General features: G+C 45.6%; 2 protein-coding genes across 5 annotated transcripts; both read right to left on the reverse strand.

The window, feature by feature from the left end:
• Positions 1-921: 921 nt before the first annotated feature.
• LOC109508420 (equilibrative nucleoside transporter 2-like) lies at positions 922-8,619 on the reverse strand. 4 transcript variants are annotated; one of them, XM_019858383.1, is made up of 13 exons: positions 8,366-8,619; positions 7,026-7,083; positions 6,870-6,951; positions 6,128-6,270; positions 5,068-5,207; positions 4,856-4,990; positions 4,660-4,757; positions 4,505-4,574; positions 3,908-4,104; positions 2,988-3,111; positions 2,821-2,906; positions 2,435-2,634; positions 922-2,269 (listed from the first exon to the last, which is right to left on the reverse strand). In XM_019858383.1, exons 2-13 carry the CDS (start codon positions 7,055-7,057, stop codon positions 2,158-2,160), a joined length of 1,419 nt encoding a protein of 472 aa, XP_019713942.1. In that variant the 5' UTR covers positions 7,058-7,083; positions 8,366-8,619; the 3' UTR covers positions 922-2,157. The 4 variants fall into 4 exon arrangements, with proteins under 4 accessions (XP_019713942.1, XP_019713941.1, XP_019713939.1 ...); XM_019858382.1 differs by having other exon boundaries at positions 7,026-7,107; XM_019858380.1 differs by having other exon boundaries at positions 7,026-7,157.
• A 1,037-nt stretch (positions 8,620-9,656) lies between these two features.
• On the reverse strand, positions 9,657-12,937 carry LOC109508508 (intraflagellar transport protein 57 homolog). The gene has a single exon (XM_019858542.1). It carries the CDS (start codon positions 11,679-11,681, stop codon positions 10,272-10,274), a length of 1,410 nt encoding a protein of 469 aa, XP_019714101.1. The 5' UTR covers positions 11,682-12,937; the 3' UTR covers positions 9,657-10,271.
• Positions 12,938-13,538: the final 601 nt, after the last annotated feature.

A 13,538-nucleotide genomic window follows, 5' to 3' on the forward strand; every position in this document is an offset into this window, starting at 1 on the left:
CTGTATCCAATATGCAGTACAGCAGTGGTTCTTAACTTTCTTAGACGTACCGAAACCAACCAATTAATATGCACATTCACCGAACCCTTCATTAGTGAAAAAAAAAACATTTTTTTTACAAATTCAAGATATTAACAACGCATTTATTAAAAACAGAAAAAGGCAAATAAAATTACATGTAAGTATAGATTTGTTTAATTGTATGATGTACTATCACGACAGTCACACGGTGACCACTGAGCGAACTAAATTTCCCGCAGCACTGATTGGACAAGCAATGTCATGTTTGTCATTAAACAAATCTTATCTGCATCATCTGCAGCAGATCATCTGCAGCCGATGGCAGTGATGGCCAAGCGGGCGTGTCATAATTAACATGTTGAGTCGGGTGTCTTACCCTCCATGGCAGAGGCTCCGTCGAACCCCTGAGACCGATTCACTGAACCCCTAGGGTTCGATCGAACCCAGGTTAAGGACCACTGCAGTATAATAGGGTATTTTCCTGTTCTTTTGTGGGACTTAACTATGCATTAGCGCCGCCATGTGGTATTGTCATTCAACAACAAGAACAAATTTGCTGCCGCCATCTACCGGTGGGGGTCCGAACAGCACACGCATTTCAAATGTTTCTTTCCTTGTTAGAACAGTACAGTAATAAAGATGGAAAAAGTATGAGATTGTATTGCTGTTTGTCAGTAGGTTTACCTGGAGATATAATCCCGCAATTCCACAGGCATAGGTGGTGTACTTTTAACTAAATATTGTACAAAGGAATCTTGTCCAATGAAATATTCCCGTTAGCGTATAACTCGACTCAAATTAAAACATCCGAAATTTCCACTTTGTTTTTCCTTAAGCCTGGGTGCAATCTTTCAAACCAACCAAATCTACCCAATGTGCCCCATTAGACACACAACCATGAACCTTTACAAGTCCTTTATTTACAGTCAAATGTGTCATGAGTCACACTTGTGCAAGCCACAAGGTCCGGTAAAAATGTCCAGTACAGTACACAAACACGACCGCTCAAGCAGAGATGCAGCAAACGCAGAATAGTTACCGATGCATATTTTTTGGGGGCAATTATGACCCCCCCCCCCAAAAAAAACCCCACGGGCGTAGTTTGATCTTTTTCGCCATACTTTTAAATTGCTTAACAGAAAGAGAAACATCAACCCCCTCCCTTGCTCCCCAAAAACTAAAATATGTAATGTTCTACTTGGAGAAAAGAAAGGCCTATAAGGCATTAAAACAAAGTAAAACATCAGTCTATGTACTGAATGTGAGGCACGGTGCATCAGTAGAAATATAAAGGACACAAATAAGCATTGCTTAGCAGGCAAATAATACAGGTAAAAAAATAAAGAAACGCAATGCTGCGCGAAAAAAAAGAAGTGCTATTCATATTAAATATTACCACCACAAATATTGCAGTTTATCTAATGCTGTAATTGGGAATTATCCAATTTCACTCAATTGGACTCTTAACTTCATTTCTTCAAGACAATTGCTGTATCTGTGTTTATCTATCTATGCCAGCGACGTATAGTGCCAGACAGAGCAATCAAAATGCTCTTCCACTAAATGGCAGAAGGTACGTACCTGTTTCAATTGTGGAGGACAAGTTGGGTGGTGCGGCGTCCCACATGCTCCACTAGAGGGCAGCATTGCGTCTTCACAGAGGCCAAGCGAGGGAGACGGAATTTCACTCAGCTCTGTGATACTTATGAAAACTTCTTGCAGACAAACGCAAAACCGCGGGAGAACGGCGAGAAACAAAAACGATTCCCTTCCATATACAGTATCGACACGTTCCCTGAAAGAATGTAAAAGACTGCAACCACCACCAAAAAAAAAGTAAATAAATACTTTAAGAAACTATGCAAAAGCAGTAAACTCCTTCCTATTGTATGTGTAGTGTTACCTTGTCTTAATAAGTATAATTTGTTCCTCTACTAAGCTAGCAATTGTTCCAGCACACCCCCTTCCACCAGGGAGGCAAAATTGCACACTACTAGCTGGATATAATGCGATAAAAGATGCAACGAAAAGTGCATCGGCGACCGTGGCTCTCATCGACACTCGGAATTTGGGCCACCCTCAAGTCAAGGCACCGGTGTAGTCAGCAGTGCTTGTCAGTGTGTGTTTTGCGAGAGGCTAAACGAGCTTTCGCAGTGGGAAGGACAGCGCGGCACCGATGGACAGACCCAGAGCCAAGAAAAAGGTCATCAGGGATCCGGCGGTCTCCGCATCCTTGGCCTCCACCATCCTGACAACGACAAGGAGTCAACGTTAGCCAAAGCGTGAGCTGCTTTGGGGTACCACTAGGAAGTAGTTACATGAACTTCACATGTTTTTTTTTTAAAACTTAGTCAGCACTTCCACATTCACCAGAACGCGAGCACTTGCGTCACTTCTGCTTTTTGGGACTCACTGTGGAGCGTAGGACATGGACAGGCAAACAAAGTATCCGCTGGAAACGGAGAAGAGCGCCATGATGACGGTGAAGCCGATGTCTGAGGCGAAGTAGACGGGCAGGAAGGAGCGAGCCTGGACGTTACACAGCATCAGGAGCGGGATAAAGACCACGCGAGAGACCACCAGCAGCGGGAAGAGACGCGACTCCTTGCGGGGCTGAGAAGACCAAAATATTCTTCACTTGGATTTCAACGGAGGCGAAAGGACAATGAACGAATGAATAGTTCTCTCTCTCCTTTCCCGCATCCGATGGCATTTTATGAAATGGCTGCACTGTCAAATATCGCTCAACTAAGAGATGGCGGGGGCAGTCATGAAATCAATCAATCATTTCATTCTCACCCATTGTATCACTGTGGTGATCGTGCGGCCAAGCCAGTCGTTGATGTTAAAAGTCAGGAAGCAGCACACGTTGATGAAGTAACGGTCTGAGTGGAGAACAATCACCATCGGACAGTTAAAAGAGAAGGAAAAAACAAACATCAACAACAAGCCTCCCAAAGTCATACCCCAATTTCCTTTTAACGCCGTCTTGAAATCAGGGGATGACGTCTTGACATCGGCGGTGATGGCGGGAAACACCGACAGTGTGACCGTGAACACAAACGTCACACAGAACGCCATCACCCAAATCTGCCAAAAATCAATCCAGAAATTAAACAAATCGAATGATTACGGTCCACAGGCAAAGTATGAATTGAAAAGTAGCACCGCGCTGCCTCACCGCAAGGGTTCAAGGTTTGTTTTTGCGGACACCTACGGGATGCTCAGCACTTTGGGGTTTTGAGAAAAGTCCGAAGGGGGCCAAAATCTATGCTAAGTTCTGTTGTATGTTAGCATTAGCATTGTATGTTAGCATTCGGCTCGAGGACTTCTGTCAAGACAGCTGTTCGATGGTTTGGCTTCGGTGTTTGAATAGTCACACATACTGTATGTATGCAACATGTTTTAATTCTCTTTTGCTTTGTGTCAAGTTTTGCAGTAAACGTCAACTGAGAATGACAAACAGCTTGAAGCACGCACACTTGGCTTCTTATTTGCAGCACTATGTGAGAAGAGAGGCGCTTCGGAACAGGGTTATAAATGTTTGGGGATTTTTCATTATAGTTCATTTCCTTTTTTCCCCCCAAAAAACGATACCTTTTAGTCTTAGTTTTTTTTCAATGTATGGAGGATTTGTCTTGTGCAAGATGGGGGAAAAAATGTCATGTTCGTTTTCCTTAACAACCTTGCAAAGGATGACTTAAAAAAAAAAAATCACCTGATAAGTTCAAGTGTGCTTTAACAAGTTGAAATATGTTTCAAGTGTGTAGGAGAGTTAAAACTGCAGAGCGGTCTCGCAGGATGTGTATTTTGGGGTCTGGCACGTAACCTTTGGCATCAACTGAGGTTCACTGCGCTCCCCGTTGAGAAGCCCGCCGACGCTCACCTTCTTGAAGATCTCGATGAGGGAGGCTTTCTCTTGCTTCTTTTCCACCGGCGCCTCGGATAGGAACGCCTCCTTGCTTCTGTCCCGCTGGGCCTCGCCCTCACACTCCTCTGAGGCGCCATCTTTGTTTGGGCTGCCGGCCACCGAGCCGTTTGCGAGGCCGTTGAGCTTGCCGTTGTCCACCGCCGCACTCTCCGCTTGACGACACACACAGACGGACAGTGAGTGTGGCATTCGCGCGTCCAACAAACGGTGCCTTTGTTTGACCGCCGCCACGACTCCACACGGGTGAATGGCGGCCTAATGAGATAATGGCTCTCAAATTGATTGAATTTCACAGTAAACGAGGGACCCAATCACAGGCTTAAGTGGTTAAGTCAACATGGGTGGATGCAGACGGTCGAATGTGTGCGACCCTTTCAAGGTCGGTGCATCGCGGACAGCTTTATGACCACCGCCAAGGTGAAAAGACATGTCGTTAGACCACAAATTCTTTGCGGGAACAGCAAACGGAGATAAAAGGGACAGAAAAGTTACCATTGCAAATGACAAGTACTTTTTGTGTTGTAATTTGACAAATCATCCGTAAGCGCTCACCCGTAAGCAGCTCAACTGTGGCGCCGGGCTCGTATTTGGCGCTCTTCTTCAGGTAATAGCGGGCAAACTCCTACAGACAAATGATTTCTTTTACACAAATGGGACGCAAAACATGGAGTGGAGCCCAGCCGTTCCCCTACCCCCAAAATACTGACCAAGCGAGGCAGGAGCAGGTAGCAGAAGAGTGTCACCAGGGTGCCAACGCATGGCGTGATGAAGTAGCCCAGCGCCGCCGACTTAGATTCCGCACCACCTGAGGGACAAGCAGGCACGTTTAGCGCGCCAAGGAGAACTTGATGAACATTCCTTTTCGGTTACCAGGCAACCAGAAGGATCCGCGTGTGCGCTTACTGGCATTGGCCAACAGCATGGCCATGGCGGCAAACGTGCCGGCGAGGCCCTGGCCGCTCATGAAGATGGCGCTGTACTTCTGGGGCAGCATGCCCACCAGGCCGAAGAGACTTCCCTGCAGCACGGCACCAAATGCTGCGGGAGGAGCACCGCAGATAGTTTTTAGCAGGGTCGCGCATGGTGCGCGCAATACGGCGGCGGCCGCTGCTTACAGTTGATGAACCAGATGGTCGCCATGGTGACGGAGAAGAAGCGGTCACTGTCCATTTCCACCTTCACCAGCACGGCGGTGAAGATGAAGAGCAACAGGATGAAAACCAGGCTGCCGGCGATGCGCACGGCCTCGGATATCCTGGGTTGTAAAGCAAAAGGTGTCAAAACCGAGGCCCGGGGGTCACAATGGATCTATTACATCATTTTATGCGGTCCGCTAAAGCAAATCCAGTGTCTGCACGAACATAATCGGCTGCAGTATATGAGGTAACGTTGTCATTTTACGGTCAAGAAATGAAGTTGAGACGAATTCCAACCCCAAAAGTAAGAGATGCAATTTTACCATTAAAAAGAAAAGTTGTCATTTTATGAGCAGGACTAAAAACAATTTAGATAACCTATGTTACTAAGAGAAATTTGCAAAAGCTGTCATTTTAAAGTTCATTTTGGAATTTGATGAGGAAAATAAGCTGTTCCATTTCCGGTTGCAACCCAGCACGGTTTGGATAATGGATAATCTATTGATTATTTGTCGATTAATCAATGAATTGGGACACACATCGACAAACAGCGGTTCGCGCTCTCAATCACACCCAGGGACAATTTAGAGCCTGCCGTGCATGTTTTTGGAATGCGGGAGGAAACCGGAATACCCGCAGAAAACGCACACAAGCACGGGGAGAACTCCACACCGGAAGGCCGGAGCCGGAATTGAACCCTGCACCTCCGCACTGTGAGGCCGACGTGCTAACCAGTCCACCACCGCGTGGCCGGAAATATTCATCAAGTGAAAAAAATTTGATCCTAAAGTTTTAATGTGAATGATGTTCTAATATCAAATGCTGAACGGCAAAAAAAAAAAAAAAAAAAAAAAGGGCATCTGATCCACTGAGCGTTTCTGTGACTTTTCCTGTCTTTCTGGGTCAACCTGCTGATGACATTTACGGCAATAATAAGCAGGAATATTATTAATTCCTGACGTTTGTGAGTCGCGTGACTCATGAACATCAAAGGTTTGCCATCCGCGTGACCTGCGCTAAAAACGTCCGCCCGACCAACCTCTGGTAGAGGATGGAGTTGAGCAAGGTGAAGAGCAGCAAGGGCAGCTGGGACAGCAGGGTCATACAGCTGTTGAAGTACTTGCTGTTGCTGTTCTCGCTGCCGTCTGTGACGTTGGACGCATTCAGGCGCTCTTGGAAATACTGCAGAGAGGAGAAAAAAAATAAATAAATAAAATCCCGTTTCAGCAAATATTGGAAAAGGGGAACAGACACTGAAGAAAGGAAGCGATGGCAACTCGTGATGATACGGGTGACCGCCATTATGCGCTTAAAAACAATTTGAAGTGCGAAAGGCCACTTGTGAGCTTCGGGCAATGAAAATGAAGGCAACACACAGACGAAGATGAAGGGGCTGATCAAGATGGCGAACCAATCTCTCTCTTTTTTTTTTTTTTTGGTCAATGGACAAGACAGCTTCTTGTTTACTTCCAAACTAGCTTGTAGCAGACGTGTGCACATTTTGAGCATGACGTCTCTGATGCACGCACGGGTGAAAGGACGCTTTGACGCTTTCCTCTTTCATCGATAACTGCTTCAAAAAATAAAGCGTAGGCTGAAAATATGCAGTATTTTGTTCTTGTGTGTTAGCCATTCTGTAAAGCGCCTTGTGACAGGCGCAGGTGTTGCGAAAGCGGCGATATAAATAAAGTAGGCACACGGTTCCCCTTTATCAGTCTTACACACACACACACACACACACACACAGACACATCTCTATCCCCCCTTTCTCTCTTTTTTACCAATGAGGCAGTCATGAAGAAGTTCCATGGTAGCAGCGTCCCCAATCCCAGGATGAAGAAACATATTCCCACCAAGTAGCCCCTGTAACATAATACCAAATATCCACACTTGAATAAGGTGCCATTGCCTGGAGTGCAAATACAATTCAGACTCACCAGTCGGAAGGAGCATCTTTCCGTCCCTTCATTCTTACGCAGGGGTGGTCTTGCCAAGCTAAAGGACACAAGGCGACGACTTCTCAGCACAACAGTTCCAGAAAAGAGTCACTTGCGTTTTCACTTTTCACACTGCACTGCGGGAGGACAAAACGCAGCTACCAATGTGTGCATCATGGAGAATGAAAGGTGTGCAAAAGTACAGAAAAAGGGGCCAGGAAAGGTGTGGCAGCAGGTATCCTGCCAACGTTTTGCCAATTGCACAGTTGTGTGGTGCTGTCCTTTTACAACTCTGCTCCTCTGAGCAGCACATGTCGGAGGAAATGAGAAGCTATGTTCAGAGAAGGAGTCCCACAGCATCACATGGTCAGAAGTTACTTAAACAGGAAGTACACACTTGTTAAAAAATGGGTCGAAGATAAGAAGGCAGTCTTAAAAAAGTCGTCTGAATCTTAGGAAGGAAGGATACAAAATAAAATGGGTGTCTGGGGGAATGAAGAGGAAATGCCAGATGGATGTCGAGGTGTCTGAATAAAAATCAGGTCTGAGGGTGGAAGCGACGAATGAGGTCAGGAAAAAAGTAAGACAGAATAGCATGACAATGCAAGACTAAAAAACTGGTGCGAAGGAAGGAAGTAAGCGTAAAAGGAGCATGTCTTTGGCAAAGGATGGATGTAAGAATTTGAATCAAATAAAACAATAAAATTGTGTCTGAAAGAAGGAACAAAGGAAGGAAAACGAAATCAGTAGTTTTGGCTAAGATAAAGGGCCAGCTTCAAAGACTAGAAATAACATACAGTGATTTATCATGTTGCAACATCACGAACACATTAGCGCTCATAACACTTCGGTGAAACACACTGGAGCCCTGCATCCTCTCGGTTCCGCACCCACGGATTCATTGATTAGTGTTTTTTTTTTCCCCATACGGTTGTCTTTGGCCTGCCACGACCATATTTTGTGGTGAACTCATATCGAAAATTTATTAGCATTTCGTAAATATTTTGCGGGGACTTAAAACAACAACAAAAAAAAAAACAACCACCATCTCAATAAGCGTTAATTCCACGCCAATGTTCGCCCTATCCCAGTGAATATCGGGGGTCCACTGTACAAAATAATCGTTGATTTGCTATTGCTATGAGCACACCTGTTGGGGTTTTAACTCAAAAACGCGTTTTCGTAAAAAAAACGATTAAAAGAAAACGAGCTGGGTAGAGCGTATCGTGAAATGTGCCGACCTTCGCTCAGGTTTGACGACCACATTTTTTTGTTATGAGGAAGAAAACGACATTTTATTGACGTTACGTGGGTTTGTGTAGGACTGGGAAGGCGCTTACTTGAGGAAAAAAAAGCGTGTCACTTCACGTGGCCTTCCCGCCGATGATAGCGACGTGAACAAATCCACAAAAATGCTTCCTCCAATTGCTTCCTGGTTTCGTGGCGTCGCAGCTTGAAGCCGTTCTTGGTTTCGCGTGTCTTGGGCTCACACAGACAAATTTAAAATGACACACAAAAGGCCAACCATTCCTTTTCCACGCATCGTTGAAGGCAGCACGGGCGCCAAGATCACTTTTCAGCAGGAGCACTTCGGATATTACGTCACACATGTCATCGTGGCGTCATCAGACCGCGCGATCCAGCGACGCACACTGTATTCTGTACTGTATATGGATTAATAAATTGTTCGTTTTGTTTTCTGTGACGTGAAATTTGACTTGTTCAACTAAGATTTCTTTTTTTTTTTTTTAATCCAGCGGGCACCCGGCATTTTCTGGTCAATTTCGAAAGGGGACTCGCAAGGGGAAATTGAGATTTTAATGTCCATAATAATTACGGATTCAGTTCACTTTATAGCAAGCAGCAATTGGCAAATGCTGATGAATAATATCAAATTATTCGTACCTCCCAGTTTAAGTTTACTGTCAAGCAAAACATGCCAGAAATTACATGGTTTGCTCATTGAAACAGCCACATAATTTAGCTTTAAGAAAATCCACACAACATAAAGTGTCACAGATGAGTTGACTCCAAATTACGGTGCGAGCAATGGGTGTGGGGGGGCGGCTGATGAGGGGCAATGGAAAAAACATTCAGAGTTGTGAAGAGTGACAGGTTTGACCATATTAAGTTTAATTTAATTGCACTTAAATCAAAATGCATTTATTGATTTGGGACACATATCAATGACAAAAGGTCATTTCTCATTGACGTCTCCCCAAACATTTGTCCTTCCCTCCTCGATTTTGTTCTCTCTGGTGGGAGACGCTGAAATGTAAGCAGAGGAGCAAGGACCAAGGACAGAGGAGTTTGCAAATAAATGAGATTTAACCAAAATAATGTTGTATGCTGTCTGTGTTGCTGCCGGTAATTTTAATTTTTAAAATTGATTCTAATTTCCGGAATAGATATGCTAATTTCCGAAAGGCCACCTTTCATGAAATTACTCTGTAGCCTCAACAACTTTTCGACTAACTAGCCAGGGCTGTGAGGGCCCTTTTTAGTTGCAGATCTAATTCTTTGCATAATGAATCACTTGAGGGCCTGAACATGCACCAAAAAACAAAACAAAACAACATTTTGCACACACATCAGGCCTGAGGAACATTTTGACATTTTAACGTTCTCATGCACAATGACAAAAAAAAAAAAAAAGTAGCCCCTACAGTGCTTCAACAAAACCCTATTGCGTACGTTCAACCAAGGCAGAGATCTCCGTCTATGAGGTTACACTTTACATGTTAGCATTTAGCTTGCGTACTTTTGTTTACCAACATTTCATTTCATTGTTTGAACATTTTGGTGTATTTCTCGGCTTTTCACCTTTTGCGGGTGGGTCTGGAATCTATGCCTTGTGATAAATGGAGGTTTATCGTATCTTTGTGTTCAGCAAAACAGGACAAAATTCAAGGATTTTTGTGGCTAAATTGAGATGAGATTATCATGATTTCGGGACATACAGATATAGAAAAATTGTGGAGCAAAACTATCATCTTTTGCCAACAGCCCTTTTTTTTCCAGTGCTGTCTACTTTTGGTGTCATTTGTGTTTGCTGGTGTGCGATGAGATTCCTCGGCTCCCAAAAAGTTGGGCATCACTGGTTTATATACATTAATATAATGTAGAGTTGCCAGAGTTTAAAAAAATAAAATGAAACCAGTTTGCATAAATGAATGAAGTACCCAAGTTAATGGGTGTCCCACCTCCTTGTCAAAATAAGACATTTCTCAAGGATTTGGCTAAGTTTCAAGAATCCCACGTCCACGTGTGCGAGTGGTGTGAAAAGTACGTTTGCTCCGGAAAGACGGCGGCGTGCGTGTCCCGTAAACTGTTGGATTTCTTCATCTGCAAACGTTGGCTGGCGATCATTTTCTCCAGCTGGACCATCTCCTGCTTCTGGGTGGCCATGCAGCGCTTGATGTTGACGAGGGGCGCGCCGTCGGACACGCTGCTGTTCCTCTCCTCCGTCTCCTGCTTCACCCGCTTCAGCTCGTCGTCCATCTCGGCCAGGATTCGCGCCTTCTCCGTCAGTCCCTCACTGGCTTGCCGGTACTGTTCCTTGACCTGGCCCAGTTGAGCCTGAGCGTTGCGGTACTCCTGGATCAAGTGCTCCAGCTGGTTGTTGATGTACTTCTCGCGACTGCGGACCTTCTCCAAGGTCTTCCCGATGTCCTCCTGTAGCCTCTCCAGATAGCCTTTGGCCTCTTTGAACGAAGTCGAGATGCCGTCCCGGTGCCGGTGCATCTGCTCCACGTGGATCCTCCAGTCCTTGTTGTCGTTCTTGACGGTGACTTTGAGCTGCGGGAGGACGCGCTCCACTTCCAGGTACCATTCCGCCGCGTCCACCATGGACTGCAGGATCTCCGTGTTGACACAGGACATCTTGGCTTCGGGGTGAGCGCTTCGTAATTTCAAGGCCTCCAGGTCCAGAGCATGCTCCTCGTCGTCGTCCAGCTCCTCCATCACCTCCTCCTCGACATGAAGCTCGATGTCTTCCTCCACCGCAAACGGTTCTTCCGAGTCTTCCCTTGCGTACTTTGGACTCCTGAAAGAGAAGCCCCTCTTCTTAAGCGCCTCCTCGGCTAGCCTGTCCAACACGAAGCACACATACTCGCCCGAACCCGACAGGAGTTTGGAGGGCGGGAAGTCCACCCGGACGCCAAACGCTCGCAGTTCGGCGAGAATGTCCGACATGGTGGCGCTGGGTTCGCCGTACTCCACGCGCTCGTCGAACGGCCTCCCCGCCGCATTGATGAGCCACGCCGCGATGATGGTGAACATGTAGAACTGCTCGCCCGGGTTGGACTCCAGGTAGGGACTTGACACAAAGTAATGCCTGGTCAAGTGCCTCATGTTGTGTTTGGCCAGGACTTCGTCTTGGTAGTTTAAAATGTGCAGCTTGTCCAGCAAACGCTCCATGGCCACGAAGGCCTGGTAGGCTGCTCCGGGCCCGCGGTCATCCTCGTCACCGCGGCGGTGGTGTGCCATGTGTGCACCCGGCGCACAATGGATCCGCTTGGCTGATGTTGATCGAAGAGAAGAGAAAAGGCCTGTCATCTCTGTTAGCGAAGCGGTAAGCCGTCGCCTTGTTGCGATGTTTACAGAGCGGTTGTCATCTCTGTGGAGAGGTGCGCCGCCGCACCGCGGTGATGTCATCAAAGTGGTTGTCGCCTCTGTTGAGAAGTGTTGTGTGGGCTGCTGTTTATGATGTCATAGCGCTTGTTCGCTGGACTTGCAGCAGTTGAGTGGCGGGAAGTAATCCAGACGGTGTTAGCTAGCAGCTATGCTATCGCGTCGATTATTTTATGTGATTGATTTTGAGTACACAGTTCATTTCCGTTAGCCGTTTGGCTAGCTGACTCGATTGACCCAGACTTTATTTGACCAGATGAGTGGATATAATTCATTTGCATTTTCTAGAGGTCGCAGTTGGTGAGAGCTTCCCCCCCAACCAAGTGCACTTGAGGCCGTTCGGCCACTCAAGAGGAGAAAAGCAGCAGACGTGCATGTTATTGGGAGTGATTTATTCCAGGAGGAGTGCTCTGTGCTTCCTGATGAGGACATTGAGATCATTTTAATAGCAAAAAAAAAAAAGGAATCAAACCGCACAAATCAGAAAGAAGGGAAAACAAGTGCGGAATCTGTGCTTGGAAGTTAGGCAGGGCCGTCGCATGTGTCTACCCTTCCTGGAATTCCCATGCGGTTCCTTGACACACGGGGCAATGACAAAAGACTAAAAAAACAAAAAAAAAACAAAGGGCAAGCAGAAAAATCTGTACAAAAACATGAAACCGAGTCAACTCTGCTATCAAAAGCCTCGGGACACACATTTCTCAACTCATCAATTAGGAATTTGAATTTCTTGTACAAAGCGTTTGCAGAGGGGCGGAAGCGATCCAGTTCTTTCCATTTTCATTTCCTGGAGGCATCCCAAAACATTTGACCAGAGAGTCTTCACACCGATAGTGCAGCCACACACAGTGGAGAATTTTCCCAAAAAAGTGTCTACAGAGATAGATGACGAGTGTATCAAAAATATCCATATTCATTGTATTTGCTGCAATTGTATCAAAACGGGATGACATTATTCCCAGTCCGTCCCGGATATAAACATTACGGAGTGGAAAATAAAATGCATGTCAAAAAAAGGAAGTGCTTAGTCCCAACTCGTAAAGGCGGTGGCGGCCCTCGTCTCTTGGCCTGAAAACGGTCAGAAGCACTGACTTACATCGACAACCTCTCAATTCTCATATTGGCTTCATAAAATCGCTTGAACTTTTTCCCCGCGGTGAATTCTTATCATCTGGCGGCGTTTCTCTTGGTGGTACTTTTTTTCCAGTAAATGGAAGTGTCCAATTTCACTTTCTATGTGGTGTGCTGTCAATCTAATCTTGACCGGGGGCCTTCTGACTCAGTCGTGCTGGCTCATGTCACTTCAGTTAATTCTATGAACAACCGGAATGTTTCTTGAGCCAATCGCATTTCCCACAATCCCGGGATTTTTACATCTTCTGATTGGTCGGCCAGCGCAAAGCTAATCATTTTGTTGTCATCTGCACACGTGACTACATTTGATAATCAGCATCTTTTAGAAGTCATTTTCACCGCTGCTTATCCTGCACAGAATCGCCAGGGGGTTGCTGGAACCCATCCCAGCTGACTTTGGGCCAAAGTCTTGAACTGGTCACCATCCAGGGTGCCTGTATTTAATATTTTTATCTTTTTGTCTCATTATTAGAGAAATTCAATATTAGAGAAATCCAGATGATGCCCGTGGCGGCATTACGCGTCGAGTTTGTGAAGGCTTCTAAAATTGTGAGGCCAAGGGCCGCCACTGCAAAAAAGGTCACTTAAAAAAAACAAAACATCAAAAAACACAAAAACAACAACAGTTGCTGTGTTAAACATCCAAGTGAAACAAAGTGAACATTTAGATTTACACATTTACATCAACCCTTTCCCACTGCGCGCTAGGCCTAATATAGGCTGATAGAGTTAAAAAAAAAAAAAAAA

This window comes from Hippocampus comes, unplaced genomic scaffold, assembly GCF_001891065.2.
Source record: "Hippocampus comes isolate QL1 unplaced genomic scaffold, H_comes_QL1_v1.1 scaffold48, whole genome shotgun sequence".
Lineage (NCBI taxonomy): Eukaryota > Metazoa > Chordata > Actinopteri > Syngnathiformes > Syngnathidae > Hippocampus > Hippocampus comes.